General features: G+C 44.6%; 1 protein-coding gene across 1 annotated transcript in view; it reads right to left on the bottom strand.

The window, feature by feature from the left end:
• Positions 1-4,039: 4,039 nt before the first annotated feature.
• The window catches only part of LOC120023179 (RAC-alpha serine/threonine-protein kinase-like), a 51,753-nt gene continuing 37,273 nt past the window's right edge, over positions 4,040-18,519 (bottom strand). Inside the window, exons 3-14 of the mRNA XM_038967201.1 lie at positions 16,757-16,885; positions 15,373-15,484; positions 15,134-15,260; positions 14,558-14,689; positions 14,366-14,431; positions 13,895-13,963; positions 13,638-13,763; positions 12,699-12,827; positions 7,503-7,717; positions 7,327-7,414; positions 7,096-7,198; positions 4,040-5,969 (exon numbers count right to left, since the gene is read on the bottom strand). Of these exons, the coding sequence (XP_038823129.1) occupies positions 5,890-5,969; positions 7,096-7,198; positions 7,327-7,414; positions 7,503-7,717; positions 12,699-12,827; positions 13,638-13,763; positions 13,895-13,963; positions 14,366-14,431; positions 14,558-14,689; positions 15,134-15,260; positions 15,373-15,484; positions 16,757-16,885 (1,376 nt within the window). The 3' untranslated portion in view covers positions 4,040-5,889. The remainder of the gene's footprint in view (positions 5,970-7,095; positions 7,199-7,326; positions 7,415-7,502; positions 7,718-12,698; positions 12,828-13,637; positions 13,764-13,894; positions 13,964-14,365; positions 14,432-14,557; positions 14,690-15,133; positions 15,261-15,372; positions 15,485-16,756; positions 16,886-18,519) is intronic.

Raw genomic sequence — 18,519 nt, 5'->3', positions numbered from 1 at the left:
GCTTCGCACTCAAAGTAGACCTCCTGGTCAGCATGCTGAAATCCCTTGAAGGTCCCCAAGGCATAGAGCTGTCATGCACAAGCCACGTGGGAGTTTGTGCAGCAAACTCCCACGTACTACAGGGACAGCTTTGTGGAGCACTTACAGGCACGGTGCAGGCTGCAGACAAACAGGCAACCCGTACAACCTGACAGACTTCTCCAAATGGCTCAAGACCAAGGCCGAAGCACAGCGGCTTTCCTCCAAGATGAAACAGCACCACCAAGCGAACGACCATCTCCAAGGCCAAAAATTCACCACCATTTACCATTGCTCTGTCCAGTCCAGGTCGAGAGATGTCCAGGTCGGCAACACTCCGAGTCCAGACATCCAATGTCTCAAGGAACCACATCAAACATCTGTGCCTCTTCTGCCATTGTGTCAAGCATTATATACAGTACCAGTCAAAAGTTTGGACACAACTACTCATTTCAGGGTGTGTCTTTATTTTGTACCATTTTCTACATTGTAGAATAATAGTGAAGACATCAACTATGAAATAACACATGGAATCATGTAGTAACCAAAAACGTGTTAAACAAATTAAAATATATCTTATATTTGAGATTCTTCAAAGTAGCAACTCTTTGCCTTGATGACAGCTTTGCACACTCTTGGCCTTCTCTCAACCAGCTTGATGGGGTAGTCACCTGGAATGCATGTCAATTAACCGGTATGCCTTGTTAATTTGTGGAATTTCTTTCCTTCTTAATGCATTTGAGCCAATCAGTTGTGAAAAGGTAGAGGTGGTATACAGAAGATAACCCTATTTGGTAAAAGACCAAGTCCATATTATGGCAAGAACCGCTCAACTAAGCAAAGCGAAACGACAGTCCATTATTTTAAGACATGAAGGTCAGTCAATCGGAAAATGTCAAGAACTTTGAAAGTTTCTTCAAGTGCAATCGGAAAAACCATCAAGCGCTATGATGAAACTGTCTCTCATGAGAACCGCCATAGGAAAGAAAGACCCAGAGTTACCTCTGCTGCAGAGGATAAGTTCATTAGAGTTACCATCCTAAGAAATTGCAGCCCAAATAAATGCTTCACAGAGTTCAAATAACAGACACATCTCAACATACATTGTTCAGAGGAGACTGCATGAATCAGGCCTTCATGGTTGAATTGCTGCAAAGAAACACTACTAAAGGACACCAATAAGAAGAAGAGACTTGCTTGGGCCAAGTAACATGAGCAATGGACATTAGACCGGTGGAAATCTGTCCTTTGGTCTGAGTCCATATTTCAGATTTTTGGTTCTAACTGCTGTGTCTTTGTGAGACACCGAGTAGGTGAACAGATGATCTTCGCATGTGTGGTTCCCACCGTGAAGCATGGAGGTGTGATGGTGTGAGGATGCTTTGCTGGTGACACTGTGAGTGACTTATTTAGAATTCAAGGCACGCTTAACCAGCATGGCCATCCCATCTGGTTTGCACTTGATGAATCTGGTTGAGGGAACACCAAAAGTGTGCAAAGCTGTCATCAAGGCAAAGGGTGGCTACTTTGAAGAATCTAAAATCTATTTGGATTTGTTTAACACGTTTTTGGTTACTACATGTTCCCATATGTGTTATTTCATAGTTTTGATGTCTTCACAATGTAGAAAATAGTAAAAAAGAAAGAAAAACCCTTGAATGAGTGTGTCCAAACTTTTGACTGGTACTGTATATCTCAGTGTACAGAGATCGTGAATCAGTCGCCAGAACAGATAAAAAAGTGTACAAAGACGGCAAACGTTGGCTAAATTGTGGTCTTACTTGCCATGGGCAACGGTATACAGTGATTCCCTTTCAAAAAAAGATTGCAGTTTTGAAACTGCAGTAAAAGTGCAGTAACTGCAGTCGCTTGTGGTATATTGGAAGCGGTAGTTGCAGAATAACTGCAGTTAAACTGCAAAATTACTGCAGTAAACAAAACTATTTTGATGCAGTATTTGCAGCATACTGCAGTTATACTACACTCTGACTGCAATCTTTTTCGTAAGTGTTTGCATTGTGGCCAATGTACTGGGCGGAGTAAAAGGCCAGCAACACTGTATTATTCATGGCCATGTGAAATTACACCATATATAGATTCTACAGAGCCTACTGAGTACTCCCCACCCCACTTTTACATCGGCACAAATTAAAGTTTCCTGTACAGTGCTATATTTGTACCGTATTGTGTCCAAGCACCCCATTTTAAGCTGTTTTGACCACTGTAAAGGGCCAGCAACACTCCGTATTATTTATAGCCATGTGAAATTATGCCAAATAGATTCTACAGACCCCACTGATACTCCCCACGTCCCATCGGCAAAAATAATCATTTATTCTCTGTAAGCCAATAAGTAATGCATATACAGTGATTTGCATGGTGGGCATTTATTTGGCCTTGGAACATGTTTTAAAACCCCAAATTAAAGCAAATGTCACTTAAATATGAAAACATATGAATCATTGTTAATGTTTAGAGAATTTTTCATACATTAATAAATACAGGTTACACTTTTCTATTACGTGGGGGACTTTTATTTAGAAAATTCCATGACCCGGACGTACTGACGATCACGTTGTCTGAGTTACCTATCAAAGATGTTCTGCTACTCTCCGCTAGGTGGTGATCTACAACTAAGTAGAAAATGTCTGTCTCAAAATTGCAGTTGCTACTGTAGTAAACACCTGCAACTACTTTAACATAGTAACCAGATCACTATATTTACTTTTCCATAGCTTATGCAGGTGCAACATAACTACCAAGGGCTGAGTACATGGTATAAATCCTGGAAGTTGGTTTAATCACAGCTGGGTCCAGACTAGCTCACATTGACACCAAACTTGCCCCAAACCCAAAGACTCTTCTCCATTGTTAGACTTAATCCCTATCCTTCCTTATCTGGGTTTTCTGAGGTTGTGACCTCTCTCAGGGCAACCCCCTTTTGTTTCCCTGCTCACTTCGAAAGCAAAGGAATCTGTCCTCCCAGTCATTTACAACCACCAGTTTATTTTAATCTTCCTCTCAACATCTTAACACACCCTACTTTATTCTAGCCATTGAGGGCCTTGCAGGCAGCCGTGTGAGAGGAGGGAAAGCACATCCTATTTATTCCAAAGGCCTTTTCTTGGAGCCCTCTTCCATTCCTTCCTGGATGTAAATGGCCTCTAATGGCATTAAGGGTTTGTTCTCCTTCAGTATACCTTACATGAAGACTTCCAATTTTAGCGGGAGACCTAGTCAGTTGCACAGCTGAATGCATACAACCAATCTCTTCCACATTTAACCCAGGGGAGCAGTTGTGAGGTGGGTTAACTGCCTTGCACAAGGGCAGAACGGCAGATTTTTCCACCTTGCTACTAACCTTTCGGTTACTGTCCCAACACTCTAACCGCTAGGCTACCTGCCACCCAGGGATATATCTAAAGCATAGATGTGTTTTCAACCCTCAGATGAAAATTGGAAAGATTGGTACAGTGAGGTAAGGAGAAAGAGGTGGAGTCAGTATTTGACAAGTTCCCTACAACGCATCCCAAGAGCGGGCAGAACATCATTGCTAACACAGAGGTGCATTGTGGGTTGTGCAGCTGGAGCCAGGTGAGGAGCGGTTGTCAGGTGAGCCCCACACTGGGCACAACCATGGTCCTGCGGTGAGGAGCAGTGCTGCTGGCCAGACAGACAGACTGAGCCCTGGCTGTCAACATCTGCTCCAGAGACTGTACCATCTGGGTCTGGCCCAAAGGAGCTTCTCCTCCAGCTCTAACCAGCTGCAGATCGAGCCAGACAGACATGGACCTAAGCAATCCTGTGGAGGTACAGAAACAGGGCCAAGTCCAACCACTCAGTATTTAGGTTTAGTCATTTGTTTCAGACGCTCACCTCATGAGTTATTTTTTTCTTAAGTACTTCACTCAGGACAAGCTTGACTTGCTAATGTTTTGGATCTATGACTGTGGGTTAAAGCATATTAGAGAAGATAAATGTTCTTTAACGATCAACTGAAAAAAAGACAAGTTGGCACAAATTTAGTTAAGACATTTTAATATAAATTTGAAAGAAACAAAACTGTAAAAAGTGTACAAAGGTTATATTATTTGTTTACTAAAGCTGGTGTCCTCAGTTTCAGGAATGGGAAAGGGCAGGTACAAAAAAAAAGTAAAAATAAAGGTATAAGGCATTTTCAGAGGGTGACAGCAAAGGGTGAGTGCACAGGAACAATCCAATCTAGCAATTGTTTGTTTGAAAAAAAAGGAATTGAGGTGAAAAAAAAAATGCCTTTACATTCAATAACATTAACTTCATAGTTATCAGTCCTCTGGAAACACTCCGTGCAGTTTCCCCAAAAAGCATTTCCAAGATTCTCAGTTCATTTACAGCAATCTGTATAGGGGGGTTAATTACACAAACAAGCCTTTAATAGTTCACACCTTTCAGAATTGACATTAATTCAGTCATTTCCGACTATAAAGTGTAACAAATACATGTTTTGGGGTAGAAAATTGCATGTCATTGGCACAGTCAAACTCGTTTTCTATAAATAACTCAGAACCATGTACCCTGATCCCTACCTATAGAGATCAAAGCGGACTCAACTCGTTTTCCCCTGAACCACAGCCCAGCTTGTTTATGGAGTAAGTCCTAAAGGACTGTATGTTGTTACAGTGACCTCATTGAGGCTGTAGTGAAAACACCCAATACTGTGGAAGAGGAAAAAACCCAGAGGAGACAGAAGACTCCCTGATTGGGCAGAAAGGATCAGTACCTGACTGGCCAGTTTAGAAAGAAACAGCCGAGAGTGTTTGAAACACAGCATTCAGACAGGAAGGCATCATGATCCAAGCACATAGTCCAGAGAGATTAGAGTAACTGTCTTTTCAATGGGACAACAGCAAAAGGATATCCAATTGACCGTGTAGACACAATTCTGAGATTCATTGACGGCAAGCTTGAACACATTTACATTGTATGCCTGCTCCCAGAATCAGTTCTTTAAGTGTCTGCCATTGTATTGCACAATTTGTCATTAGACTGATAATGGAGCGGAGCACTCTGACAGAGGTCCATAGACCATGTCATTCTCACTTTGTTCTAGAATGTTTTGGGGCTCTAACATACGGATAAGAATGTTCTTTTGAGGGATGGAAGTCCTATGAGAATCAACCATGTTCTACAACAGTTAGGTATGCAGAATTATACATTTTATTGATTAGGTACATTCAAATGGCTGAACAACAGGTTTCAAAGTGTTGGTCAAATAGTGATTAGTGTAATGTGAGAGTCCTGATAACAATATCTAAATATGATTAAACCTCCCACTACATGGAACATTAAGTCATTGGTCATATGTTGTTGTTGGTCCACAATATGTCTTTGCCTTAAACAAAGAACATCAAAAATACATTTACATTTTACATGGCTAATTCCGATACAATCCTTATGGTCCCATAAAATGTTCACTTTGTGAATAATGTGTGACAAATATAACAGGTGCTGACAGAAGCAAGGCAAATAGAAGTTTAGGAAAGTGTAGCCTGACCATTCTAAAATGATATACCACATTGCTGCATTGCCACCCTTTTCCTATAAAGTATGGTTTTATGAACATCAAGCTTGTCTGACTCAACTCAAGACAAGCAACACTGTAGTGTTATCTCACCATTAGAAAAGTCTTAAGAAGCCACAGAAACAACCAGTTTTTCATTTGTGTAGTATGAAGCATGTTCCCCTATAATTACCGAACTTGCAGATAGCAAATGTCTGTTCAACAATACTATATGCGACAATGGAAGTAAAAAAAGGATGGGGCGAATGTAGTTGGATGTGCAGTCTGGTAGGATGAGGGGAAATGTTGGGACCAGAGGAATGAGGGGGTGTTTAGGCTGTCCCACTCGCAGAGTAGGAGAACTGTGGGAAGTAGGGCCTCCGTTCGCTGTCAAATGACTCCATGCTGTCTTCTGGAATACATAAGTGGGAAGGAAAGAGCGAGATGGCACAGAGAGAACTCAATTAGTGTATAACGTTAATCTGATCATCACATTTGTTGAATTCAATTTGTTCTTTTTCATCTCAGTGACTACGAAAAGCATTATGATTTAGTCCTAATACATAATGTACCTAGAACTAGCCCAGGGTGCAGTTTGGCACACATTGCTAGTGCTCTAGCCCCACCATTTTGAGGGACACAGTGAACTATGGAATAACATAGATGTTACACGCGCGTTCCAGAAGAGGGCACAAATCCCCCAGAGGAATTGAATAAGCTCTATGTAATTTGACCTCGCATTAATTGCACTGGGATAGGGAACATGAACCTTCCCCTTCTCATTTCAATACTCGCCTTTGAGAGTGCAATCTATACTTCTAAATGATGTTCAAACTTTTATTTCTCTCGTGGGATTTAATTCCTTGACTACTACAGTACAGATATACAGTATCATCTACATCAAGGGCTATTTGCACGTGGAACTCTTACGGAGTGCACCTTTTAAAATGGTTGTTCAATGAATAGGTTGTAAATCTACTGGGAGTACCCAAAACGTACATGTCCTAGGCAGTCTGATAGTAAGCAAAGATAGGACTGCATTTAAAGTAGAAACAAGGGGCATTCTCTCATAAGCCTGACAAGAGGAAGAATATTACAGTCTTCAATCAACATTCTATCTAAAACTAAACCATGTAGATCAGCTTGGGGTTTTCGTTTGGGACACTGAAATTCTGTAAACCCCCCTCAAAATAAACAAGTACCTCTGGAGCCATGATAAAAACAATTTAAAGTTCAGTTTAAAATCAACATTTTCAGAAATTCTCTGAAGAGGGGGATAGAAATGTCTGAGATTCTGAAACTCAGTAAGTGGTTGTCGTATTCTCAACAGTACTGACATTCAGACCCACGTGTGTGTCCAGTTTATTCTTAATGAGTCAGACTATGATCATCACAATTAAACAAAAGAATTCCGGTCCAGTGAGTCAGTGAAAAACATTAGTATGATGATTGTCTATTTGGGCTCGTAATACTGTTCTCTGATGCGAGTCTGGTGTGTGTACCCTGTAACGATACAGTGGCAGTGGGTGAGGTAGTACCTTGTCCGGGCGGTGTAATAGTGATGGTCTGTGCTGTGAACTCCTCGTCAAAATACCGCGTGTCTGTTTCTGAGGTAACCTGCGGCTTAAAGGGCGGGACCAGCTGTGAGAGAAGAGAGGATATCATGGAGCACATTGGCACATCTGTCCTGTCAGAGTGTAGACATTTGCAGGTCTGGTCAAATCTATTGGTTGTTCTCTGAAGTAATGGAAATTGTTACACCGATTTACCTTCTTCTCATAAACATCTTGCCATTCAATCCCAGCAAAGAATTTGTGCTGCATGATCTCTTTAGCATCATTCTGTCCACCACCTAACCTGGAAGACACAGGGACCAATGGACAAGAGTAACTACAGAGGCCTTTTTGGTTGGAATGAGAAGGGAGGAGAGGCTAGGCCTATATACCGCTGCTTGGGGTCCTTCTTGAGCAGGCCTGAGAGCAGGGACCTGCCCTCGGGGCCCAGGGTGCGTGGGAAACGGATGTCCTCCATGAGGATGAGCTCAAACAGCTTCTCGTGGTCCTGGTTGTAGAAGGGCAGCCGACCGCACATCATCTCGTACATGACCACGCCCAGACCCCACCAGTCCACCGCCCGGCCATAGTCATTGTCCTCCAGAACCTAAACAACACAGGACAACCACAACTCAATAGAATACAACTTTACTAATACCACTATGGACAATTACAATCATACCTGGAAGCATACTCTGCATTCTCTGCATACTCAGCATTCTCTGTATACATCAATGATGTCGCTCTTGCTGCTGGTGAGTTTCTGATCCACCTCTACGCAGACGACACCATTCTGTATACTTCTGGCCCTTCTTTGGACACTGTGTTAACAACCCTCCAGGCGAGCTTCAATGCCATACAACTCCCCTTCCGTGGCCTCCAATTGCTCTTAAATACAAGTAAAACTAAATGCATGCTCTTCAACCGATCGCTGCCTGCACCTGCCCGCCTGTCCAGCATCACTACTCTGGACGGTTCTGACTTAGAATATTTGGACAACTACAAATACCTAGGTGTCTGGTTAGACTGTAAACTCTCCTTCCAGACTCACATCAAACATCTCCAATCCAAAGTTAAATCTAGAATTGGTTTCCTATTCCGCAACAAAGCATCCTTCACTCATGCTGCCAAACATACCCTCGTAAAACTGACCATCCTACCAATCCTCAACTTCGGTGATGTTATTTACAAAATAGCCTCCAATACCCTACTCAATAAATTGGATGCAGTCTATCACAGTGCCATCCGTTTTGTCACCAAAGCCCCATATACTACCCACCACTGCGATCTGTACACTCTCGTTGGCTGGCCCTCGCTTCATACTTGTCGCCAAACCCACTGGCTCCAGGTCATCTATAAGACCCTGCTAGGTAAAGTCCCCCCTTATCTCAGCTCGCTGGTCACCATAGCAGGACCCACCTGTAGCACACGCTCCAGCAGGTATATCTCTCTGGTCACCCCCAAAACCAATTCTTCCTTTGGCCGCCTCTCCTTCCAGTTCTCTGCTGCCAACGACTGGAACGAACTACAAAAATCTCTGAAACTGGAAACACTTATTTCCCTCACTAGCTTTAAGCACCAGCTGTCAGAGCAGCTCATAGATTACTGCACCTGTACATAGCCCATTATAATTTAGCCCAAACTACCTCTTTCCCTACTGTATTTATTTATTTTGCTCCTTTGCACCCCATTATTTCTATCTCTACTTTGCACTTTCTTCCACTGCAAATCAACCATTCCAGTGTTTTACTTGCTATATTGTATTTACTTCGCCACCATGGCCTTTTTTTGCCCTTATCTCACCTCACTTGCTCACATTGTATATAGACTTATTTTTCTACTGTATGTTTGTTTTACTCCATGTGTAACTCTGTGTTGTTGTATGTGTCGAACTGCTTTGCTTTATCTTGGCCAGGTCGCAATTGTAAATGAGAACGTGTTCTCAACTTGCCTACCTGGTTAAATAAAGGTTAAATAAAAATAATAAAAAAAAAATATATATAGGACAGTACAAGGACAATAATAGGGCTAGCAGGAGTTCAAATGTACGGTCAGCCCTATGACGGCATCAAAAGAGACACACATACTATACATTCTTGGTTTAGATCTCTGAAACCTATCTATTAGCTAAGTGGATGGACATTAGGTGAGTAGTGAGGTCAGCAGCTCTCCAGGCTGTATAAAGAACCCTGAGGCCAGTGCCCCCCCCCCCCCCCTCCTCCTGGTCTGGGCTTTCTGACCAGCCACAGCAAGCACTGACTCACATCTCACAATAGGAGCAGGGATAGAATTTCCCCAGGAGCCCTGCATATTTAATCATCAGAGGTCTGCAGTACACACCAACATCCCAAATGCACTGTATATCCAACCACACCACTGCCACAGCCCTTAGTCATGGAGGTGGAGGCTCACACACCATGGAAGGTGACATGTTCACACGTTCTAATCAACTGGCTTGCTTCAGCTCTGTGCTGACCAACTGAGGAAACCTGTTGAACGTCAGTACACTCTTCCATTTGTTACTATACAAGGCCTTCTGGGATGTGTAGTTGGGTCAACAGTACCAGAAGGATGTTGTAAGTGAAATCAAGTCACTGAGAACAGGCTGTTCTTTAAAACATCAAAAGGTTATATGAGGTGAGATAGACCGGTCCAGGAATAGATTCATAGGTAAGGGGGCAGCCTAATAGAATTAAATATGGACATGAAGGTACACAGACCCAGAAAGAAGAAGGCAGAACAGATGGACGGACGTGGCCGTAAATAGAACAAAACCGGAGTGTGTTTGTGCGTGTGGGTGGGCGGCGTGTGTGTCTGAGGGGCACGCTGCTTGGCGCTGCGGTTAGGGCCTCGGAGGGCAGGGGTAACCTGAAGCCGGCACGGTGCTAGGATTACTGGACCGTCTCTATTTCCAGCGCTGCTGTCGTGCGATTCACACCGTGAGACAGCTGGGTCTGCAGCTGCCCCATATACAGTATGTAGAAGAGCGCCACAGCTGTGGAGCTGCCAGGACCACAGGAGCCAAGCTCATCCCTCACACGTAACCAGGGCTGCCTGGACCGACTCTGTTACACTGGCCCCAAGGACAGCACAGTGCAGAGTGGAGGGAGGAGTGGAAGAGAAATATCCTCCACTTGATACTACTCTCCATCTTACTCTGGCCCTTTTTTTCTCTCCCTCTAACAGAAACACAGCTACCGTCCCTCTCTCAAACACATCACTGGCTCACATTATATGTGATTCCCTTCACTCTCCTTAACTTCCTTGTTCATAACTTCTCTAATTCAACTTCAGTCATTACTGTTCCAATGTTTCTATAAAACGACCCTATTTCACAGTGGCTTAAGTGAAACTGGTTCCATGGGTGTTCTCTAGAGGAAGGTTTACAGTGCTGGGCTCCTGGCCTGTGGAATATTCCCAGACGTTACAGGATTCCTGTGCAGCACACACAACAAGGTCATTGTTTACTGCAGAACAACCTGTAACACTGCCTGGCCCTGGCTCCATAGAGACGCTCTGCGGCGACCCTGTCTCCACGGAAACGCCCCCTGATGTCTCCGCTGCTGGAGTCTAGCAGAGCTGGGGCTGTTATAGGGTAGAATGTTACTGTGTACTGCCATTCTGTACACAGTAACATTCTACCCTATAACAGCCCCAGCTCTTCATCTGCCATTCAGTACACAGTAACATTCTACCCTATAACAGCCCCAGCTCTTCCTCTGCCATTCTGTACACAGTAACATTCTACCCTATAACAGCCCCAGCTCTTCCTCTGCCATTCTGTACACAGTAACATTCTACCCTATAACAGCCCCAGCTCTTCCCCTGCCATTCTGTACACAGTAACATTCTACCCTATAACAGCCCCAGCTCTTCCTCTGCCATTCTGTACACAGTAACATTCTACCCTATAACAGCCCCAGCTCTTCCCCTGCCATTCTGTACACAGTAACATTCTACCCTATAACAGCCCCAGCTCTTCCCCTGCCATTCTGTACACAGTAACATTCTACCCTATAACAGCCCCAGCTCTTCCTCTGCCATTCTGTACACAGTAACATTCTACCCTATAACAGCCCCAGCTAGAATGTTACTGTGTACAGAATGGCAGAGGAAGAGCTGGGGCTGTTATAGGGTAGAATGTTACTGTGTACAGAATGGCAGGGGAAGAGCTGGGGCTGTTATAGGGTAGAATGTTACTGTGTACAGAATGGCAGAGGAAGAGCTGGGGGTGAATATGGGGGGGGGTCCAGTTAATGGAGGTTGTCTTTCATTTCTAACATACCCCACATAAAACATGAAATTATATAAACAGATTATGTTCTTTCCTTTTACTTATCATTTGCCTTTTGCTGGCCCTAGTGTGAGTGGGGGACATTATGATGAAATAGTCATTCATGCGCTGGTTGGCTTTTGTGATGATAGCTACTGTAGACTACGCCCTAGATCAGGATGGTCCTCTAAGAGAGATGAAGATATCAGATGAAAGCGCCATGGGAGAATGTTACTGGGGAGAAGTGAAGTAAGGACAACGTGCGTGGCCCTGGCTTTGACAGGTCAGGATAGTCATCCTGAACAGGGGTTCAGACTGTTGGGGCTTTTAAAGCAGGCCTGAAGACTTAACTTTATTGGCTGGCCTACCCTTCATCCTGGACTTTGATTGTTGCTTTTATGATAAGGTGATTTATATTTTCTTTGTTTTTAAAAAAACGATTTTTCTATTTTAACTTTAATTTTATGCACTTTGAGATGAATCTTGCTTATTGAAAAGCGCTTTACAAATGTAATCAATTGTTATCATCATCATCATCCCGGGCAGCAGTGGGCTAGAAGCAGCTGCAGCCAATGTGGACTTTTCTCCAGGGGTGGAAGCTCACGTTTCCTGAGGCACTGCCAATCCCCCCCCCCCACCCCCCCAGCAAATTCCAAATGGCGGCTAAAAACAACGAGCCGGCAACTGTGTCAACATGGGCACCCTTCTCCCGGAAAAAAATTCCTACGGCAAGAGGGCTACCGCACACACAATGCCCTATCGCGCTACACACACCACTCAAACACACGTCACATCTGCACGCAATGGGGAGCAGCCACACCCCTGTACACATATCCTCTCAACCAACAAAAATGGGCACACCCTGCCCTGCCCTAGTCACACTGCAGACTCATTAGCTCCATGTCTTACACTGAAGATTAGACAGGCATTTAGGAACAGCTGTCCCAAAGCCACTCTTCCACATAGCTTGTATGCCTTAACAATATGCCCGACAACATACATTTATGATGCTGTGTGTAGTGGGATATATTCTCCTCTCTTCAAACAGTATTTAGTCTGTTAATTCTTTCAGGTACTTACCAATTATGTGACTTTATTCTGTTCAGTTGATTTAAACTCAAATTTGATACAGTGTACTAACAAGAACATGTCAAAAGTGTGTGAACCATCAGGTCTTTTCACAACATCAAATTCTAAACATCTGAAGAGGAAGAAGGCCACATGGGTTGGGCTCCAAAGGCTACATCTTTACTGACTCAAAATGATAAGATTTAATGACCCCCATATTGGTGATTGGACAGTGAGAATACACTACCTCTGGGGCCAGGTACTCTGGCGTCCCACAGAAGGTCTTCATGGTGGCCCCGTCTGTGATCCCCTCCTTACACAGTCCAAAGTCAGTGATCTGTATGTGTCCGTCTTTGTCCAGCATGAGATTTTCCAGCTGAAGGGAGACAGAATGAGACAGGAAGTATCCGCATCAGGAGGGAGAATGCCTGTGAGGTGTGTGATTGAGGCCCAGCTGATTTGGCTTCAGCTCAGAGGAATGAGTTAGCGATGCATTGCCTTTTAATATGATCCTCTCATTAAACGTCACCTGGCATCTGTAGCTCACACGTGACCAGTAGCACCAGGCAGGCAGGCCAGAGTCAGCACATCCTCCAATACTGCTACCCTGGCATTTTCAGGAGAACCTTAGCAGGTTGGAAGCCTGCCTCATAAACCCATGGGAAGATCACAGGGAGGGGGAACGAGGGGGGGGGGGTATGCTGACCTGGCTGGTATAGTTTCATCAGCTGGAAGAAACAGGGCTACAGATGCCTCCCTCCCCTCCCTCCTAAAAAACAGTCATATAATACCTCTCCTCTTATGCTATGAATACAGTTCACTGAGTTTTTGTACCGGCCTCTTGCTTCTGGTAGGAACAAATTGCAGCTTTACGGAATAAGTTTGATGCCGGGGGTAAAAGATGACTCAATACTCTTACACACTTTCTAAAATACAAAATGTTTAATTGTTGCCTATTTACATTAATGGTGAAAACAAAGAAAAATAAACGAGTCGAACAGCTGTCCAGAAGGATATGTTGGTTATTCTACTCCTCCTGCCATAAGAGGTCGTCTAGGCCTAAGTTTCCAGCTGCAGTGAGGCCTGAATCAGGGGGAGGCAGATCGATGCACCCCTGGCTGCAGCATGCTGCTGTGGACACTATTTATATCCCAGGTCAGAGACTGACTGTGTTCCACCACCTTACCTTCAGGTCTCTGTAGACCACGTTCCTCTCAGCATGCAGGTAGTCCAGCGCTGACACTATCTCTGCTCCATAGAACCGAGCCCGCTCCTCCGAGAACACCCGGTCCCGGGACAGGTGGAAGAACAGCTAGAGGAGGGAGAGGAGACAGAGGGAACAGGGTAAGCGTACACAGAAGGAGGGGTGGGAGGCGTTATTGGCTACTACTAGCTAAATTGGATCTTGCGTGTCAGGTGTTATTGACAGTTTAAAAAGCTCACCTCTCCGCCGTTCGCATACTCCATGACGAAACACAACCGGTCATGAGTTTGGAAGGAGTATTTCAGGCCCTGGAGATATTAGTGTATAACTTTAACTGCAATCAATGAAAAAAAATAAGCTTGCAAGTTCTCCAAAAGAAAAGTCTTTGTTGATGTGATATCTGCCTTTGGGATATTATGTGTGCCAACTGCCCATTCACCACAGTGGGATGAACACAAGCTGCATGTGTTACCACTTAACGTGGAAGAGTTTGGCATTGTGAGCCATCAGACTTTGAGAAAGGTGGTTAACTGACAATGAAAGGTCTAGTGTCCTCAATAGAGGCCAAGTCTATTGCTGTGTTTGTAAACATAGCTCAAACTCTCCCAGCACAGATTCAGCATCTCCCCCTGCACGGAAGCTCCGCAGAGTCTTTGTGGCCAGAGGAGAGTTTGGGTTAGGTGTATGGAGTGGATGGAGGGGTCTCTCACCGTCAAGAACGGATGCTTGGAATTCTGGAGCACTCGGTTTTCTGTGAGTGTGTGTGCCACTTCATCCTGAAAGAGATCACAAAGAGTGTTTGTGCAACTCCCACAATGGCTGCCGTTTAGGCATCCATGATCGCCCCCATGCTCTCTCTCTCGCTCTCATGCTTCCTATAACGGTCAGTGGCCTGTACTCACTTTCGCTACGATTACTTCCTTCTTCAGGATTTTCATGGCATAGTAGCGTCCTGTGGCCTTCTCCTTCACCAGGATCACTTTGCCAAAAGTGCCTTTTCCTAGTAGTTTGAGGTATTCAAAGTCATGCATAGTCTATGAGTGAGGGGAGAAAAAGAGCCACCGGGTTACAAAACAGGGGCTATAACAAATTCATGCTCTAACTAGTCAAAACATATAATCCCACTGACAACAACACGGAAGCATTACAAGTGCTAGTTCATCCACTCCGCAATTTCCACTCTTCTAAAGGTGGGACTATACGCTGCAGTGGCTAATTTAACCTCTGACCCCCAGGGCTGGTGAGAATGTTGAAAACGGTTGCGTGGGGGACATCCAATCCGGTGCCCTTAGACCTTTGTTTCATGAGTTAACAGCACACGTGTGGTGATGAAACAGAGTGGACACGCTATGTGGTGCTAAGCCTCCCAGGGCTGATGTCAGGAAAGTGTCAGGGAGCCGGGTGGGCTGGGGTGAGGCAGGAAGGGCCGTGAGGAGCGGGGTGAGGCAGGAAGGGCTGTGAGGAGGGCAGGGACGCACCACTTTGAGTCTGGGTTTGGTCAGGTACATCTCCATGTCCATTGGGTCTGGGGAGGAATCCATCATCTCCTCCTCCTCTTTCTGTAGACTGTCTGCTACGGCTTCAATGGCCTTCGCCCATTCTTCCCTGAGAGATTGAGAAAGGAGACGAGTTAGAGGAAAAGAGGGAGAGAGAGTGGAAGGGAAATTACAACACCTCATTTAACATGAGGTAATTCAGCCCAATCATGTGAGCTTGCCTCTCCTCGGGGGTCTCCACGTGGAAGGTGCGCTCGATGACAGTGGTCCACTGCAGGCAGCGGATGATGAATGTGTTGGGCTTGGGCCTCTCAGTCTTCATCAGCTGGCACTCTGGCCACATCCAGGGTGAGATGGCGCAGGAGGAGAGAGAGACCCGCAGTTACAGCCATTTATCTTTATCGCCACCCTAACAGACACTGCAGGGACTGCCACCATACACAGGGAACTGAACAGGTGCACTATGGGTGAAGGGGGAAGCCCTGATCACAGATCTCTTCATACTGAATATTTGAACCCCAAGATTTGGTCATTACATGGGACTGTGACATGGATAATGTGAAATAAGCAGACGTTTCAGTCAATTCCAGAAAATGTCAAAGATATAATATGGGCCACAGACAACATTCACTTCAAAAGAATTTGCTTGAATCAAAGTTAGAATTCTAAGAGAGCAGCCAGTTTCCCAGTGCAGCTCTTTCACATAGTCAACATACTGCGTGTGCCAAAAGGAGACATGAAGGAGTTTGTCAGGATGTCTGTTAGATGGAGGATATGGGGCTGGGCCACCACTGAGCTCCAGCAGGGCCCTGTCAGTGTGGCTGTGTAGCCCAGACCCACACCCAGCACCACACGGCCCCTCTGTGGGTCTACTGCAGGTCTGCTCAGTGACTCTCCCTCTCCGTACTGCTGATTGAGACAGAGCTACAGAGCAGAGCACAGATAAATAATTGAAATCAGCCGGTTAATAACTACTATAACTCAAGAGTGTCAGGAGGAAACGTTTTGTTTAACAAACAGTATGATGTCTAATTACTCTGTTCAATCATCTGCAGAGCCTGTCCCAGTAACTTTCTGCCATCTAGGGTTGCTCTGCTCTACAGAGTCGCAGCAGAGCGGTCTCTTAGACAAGACTGGAATTCACACATAGCCAGGGAGAATACACCAGTCTATTCTGCTGTTTCTTTGAACTGTACCAATTAAGGTAAGACATTGGCATATGAGCTACTGAACAGAATATAAAAATGTTCTATGGGGGATTATGCAATATATACTGAGTACACCAAACATTAGGAACATCTTTTCTCTTGCCCATTCACCCTCTGAATGGTACACATACACAATCCATGTCTCAATTGTCTCAAGGCTTAAAAATCCTTCTTTAACCCGTCTCCTCCCATTCATCTAGACTTGTTAAATCCACTTCGATCAGTGACATCAATAAGAGATCATAGCTTTCACCTGGATTCACCTGCTCAGTAGTCTACAGTACGTCATGGAAAGAGCAGGTGTTCTTAATGTTTTGCATACTCAGTGTATAGCGTGATATTTACTTAAAATGGGTGAGGTAATGTAGATAGTAGTCTTGAAAGCGTAGATACTCACGTGCTACTGAGAAGTTATTTAAAGGGGCTTCAAGTGCCTCAACATGTTGTGGTCGTTCCTTGTAGCCTATGAATGTACCATCAGTCTTGAGTAGAAAATACCTAGGCCTCCAGGTCTTAATGTACTCTCCTGCAAAGAGAGAGGGAGAAATTGGATGCGCATAATTGGTGTCTATAATCCAATGTGCTGGTTTCACAAGATTCAATTTTTTTAGGATCCCATTAGCCGACACCATGACGACAGCTATATTCTTCATGTTGATTGGTCTATGACAATTTAGCTGTGCGGTTTGATGATTTATGATGCACAAAGTTATTCTTTTCAAGGCGCCACCCTTATTTCAGTGGTGTGACCCATTTCCTGTGATCTAATTACCATGCTGTTCACTAAAATTACCATCTTTTCACCCACTTTCCGCTATAGTAGGACAAAGCCAGGACAAATGGCTGTTTTAGCCAGAGTCAGGACCCTTGCCTCTGCCTCTTGTGTCCCATACAGAGCTCCCAAAGGGATCCATCCCTTCCCCATCCACTTCAATACAACACACCCACAGACTAATCTCTCAAAGGCAACAAAACTCAATTTATTCTGTGGATGGTTCAGGAAACGTTGTGCCAGATGTTCCCGAAATCTGAAAAATAAAAACGCTTACACACCATAAAAAAGGCAGTGGCTCACATCGGAGAGGGGCTTGAATATTTATACTGGAAAAGTGTAATTTATTTTTAATTATGGGAGCCGGGTATTAACCCCATGCAGTGCCTGAGCAAGCTGTCCTTAATTGCCCCATTTCCTCTGATACAGAAGTCTGGGGGAAGTGGAGATCAGTCAATGCAGGCGTCCTGCTCCTCTTCTCCCCGAGCCTGGCACAGTTAGGCCACAGGCTCCAGTCTGAGGAAACTGATCCCAGACCTGTCTGTGATGAGGCAGACAGACCGGGAATCCCTCTATAACAGTACCTAAATGACCTCTAGTCCACTCATCACAACTCATATAAACTCCTCTTAGTGAGAAGAGGCAATGTAGAACATCACTAAGTGGATAGTACGCCATATTCTAAAAGTCTCACCTCAAAGTGATGGTTAAACTGTCCGACTAGCAGAGTGCCACCTGAGGGGCTAGATGGCTCTGATTCACTCAAACACCAACCATTACAGCAGTAACACACACACAGAGTGTAAAACACCTGCTTTACTGCAACCTGCGAGGTGGCGGCACAAATCACAGCACTAGAGAAAACATCTGCCTCAGAGCACTGTATACTTTAAATTTCAATCTGCAGCAGATGTCCAATATGTTATTACGGCTGTTGCCATTTTTCATCATGGCACGGGGAGGAGATTTTTCCATCTCCAACCTGCTGGCTAAGTGTTTTTACACCAAATGCAGCTCATTTAGAAATTAGTTAGACTTTGTCTGCCTTCAGATTGCAATGCTTACTGCTTGCATACAGAGCTGAGCTCACTACATCCTCGTTGAAAAACACACGGTGTGATATAGAGTAAAACCTCTGTGGATTTCCCCATGCCTGTCCAATATGCTGCAATTACAGTGATGAGTCATTTGTCTATTTTACACTACATGGCTCATGAATCAACATTCACAACACTAATCCACACACACACCGGTCCCCAGAGAATCCACATCGTCAATGTGATTTACAACTATGGGTCAATGGCAGCTTCACACGACTGACTGAATTCCTCGTTACATCAGCACAGTGGTGGGCATTGGTGAGGAGAAACAGAGATACGGCTATAAGG

Source organism: Salvelinus namaycush, chromosome 28 (assembly GCF_016432855.1).
Source record: "Salvelinus namaycush isolate Seneca chromosome 28, SaNama_1.0, whole genome shotgun sequence".
NCBI classification, from domain to species: Eukaryota; Metazoa; Chordata; class Actinopteri; order Salmoniformes; family Salmonidae; genus Salvelinus; species Salvelinus namaycush.
Note: the sequence above shows the minus strand (reverse complement) of the source record. Positions and strands in the feature narration are given on the sequence as shown.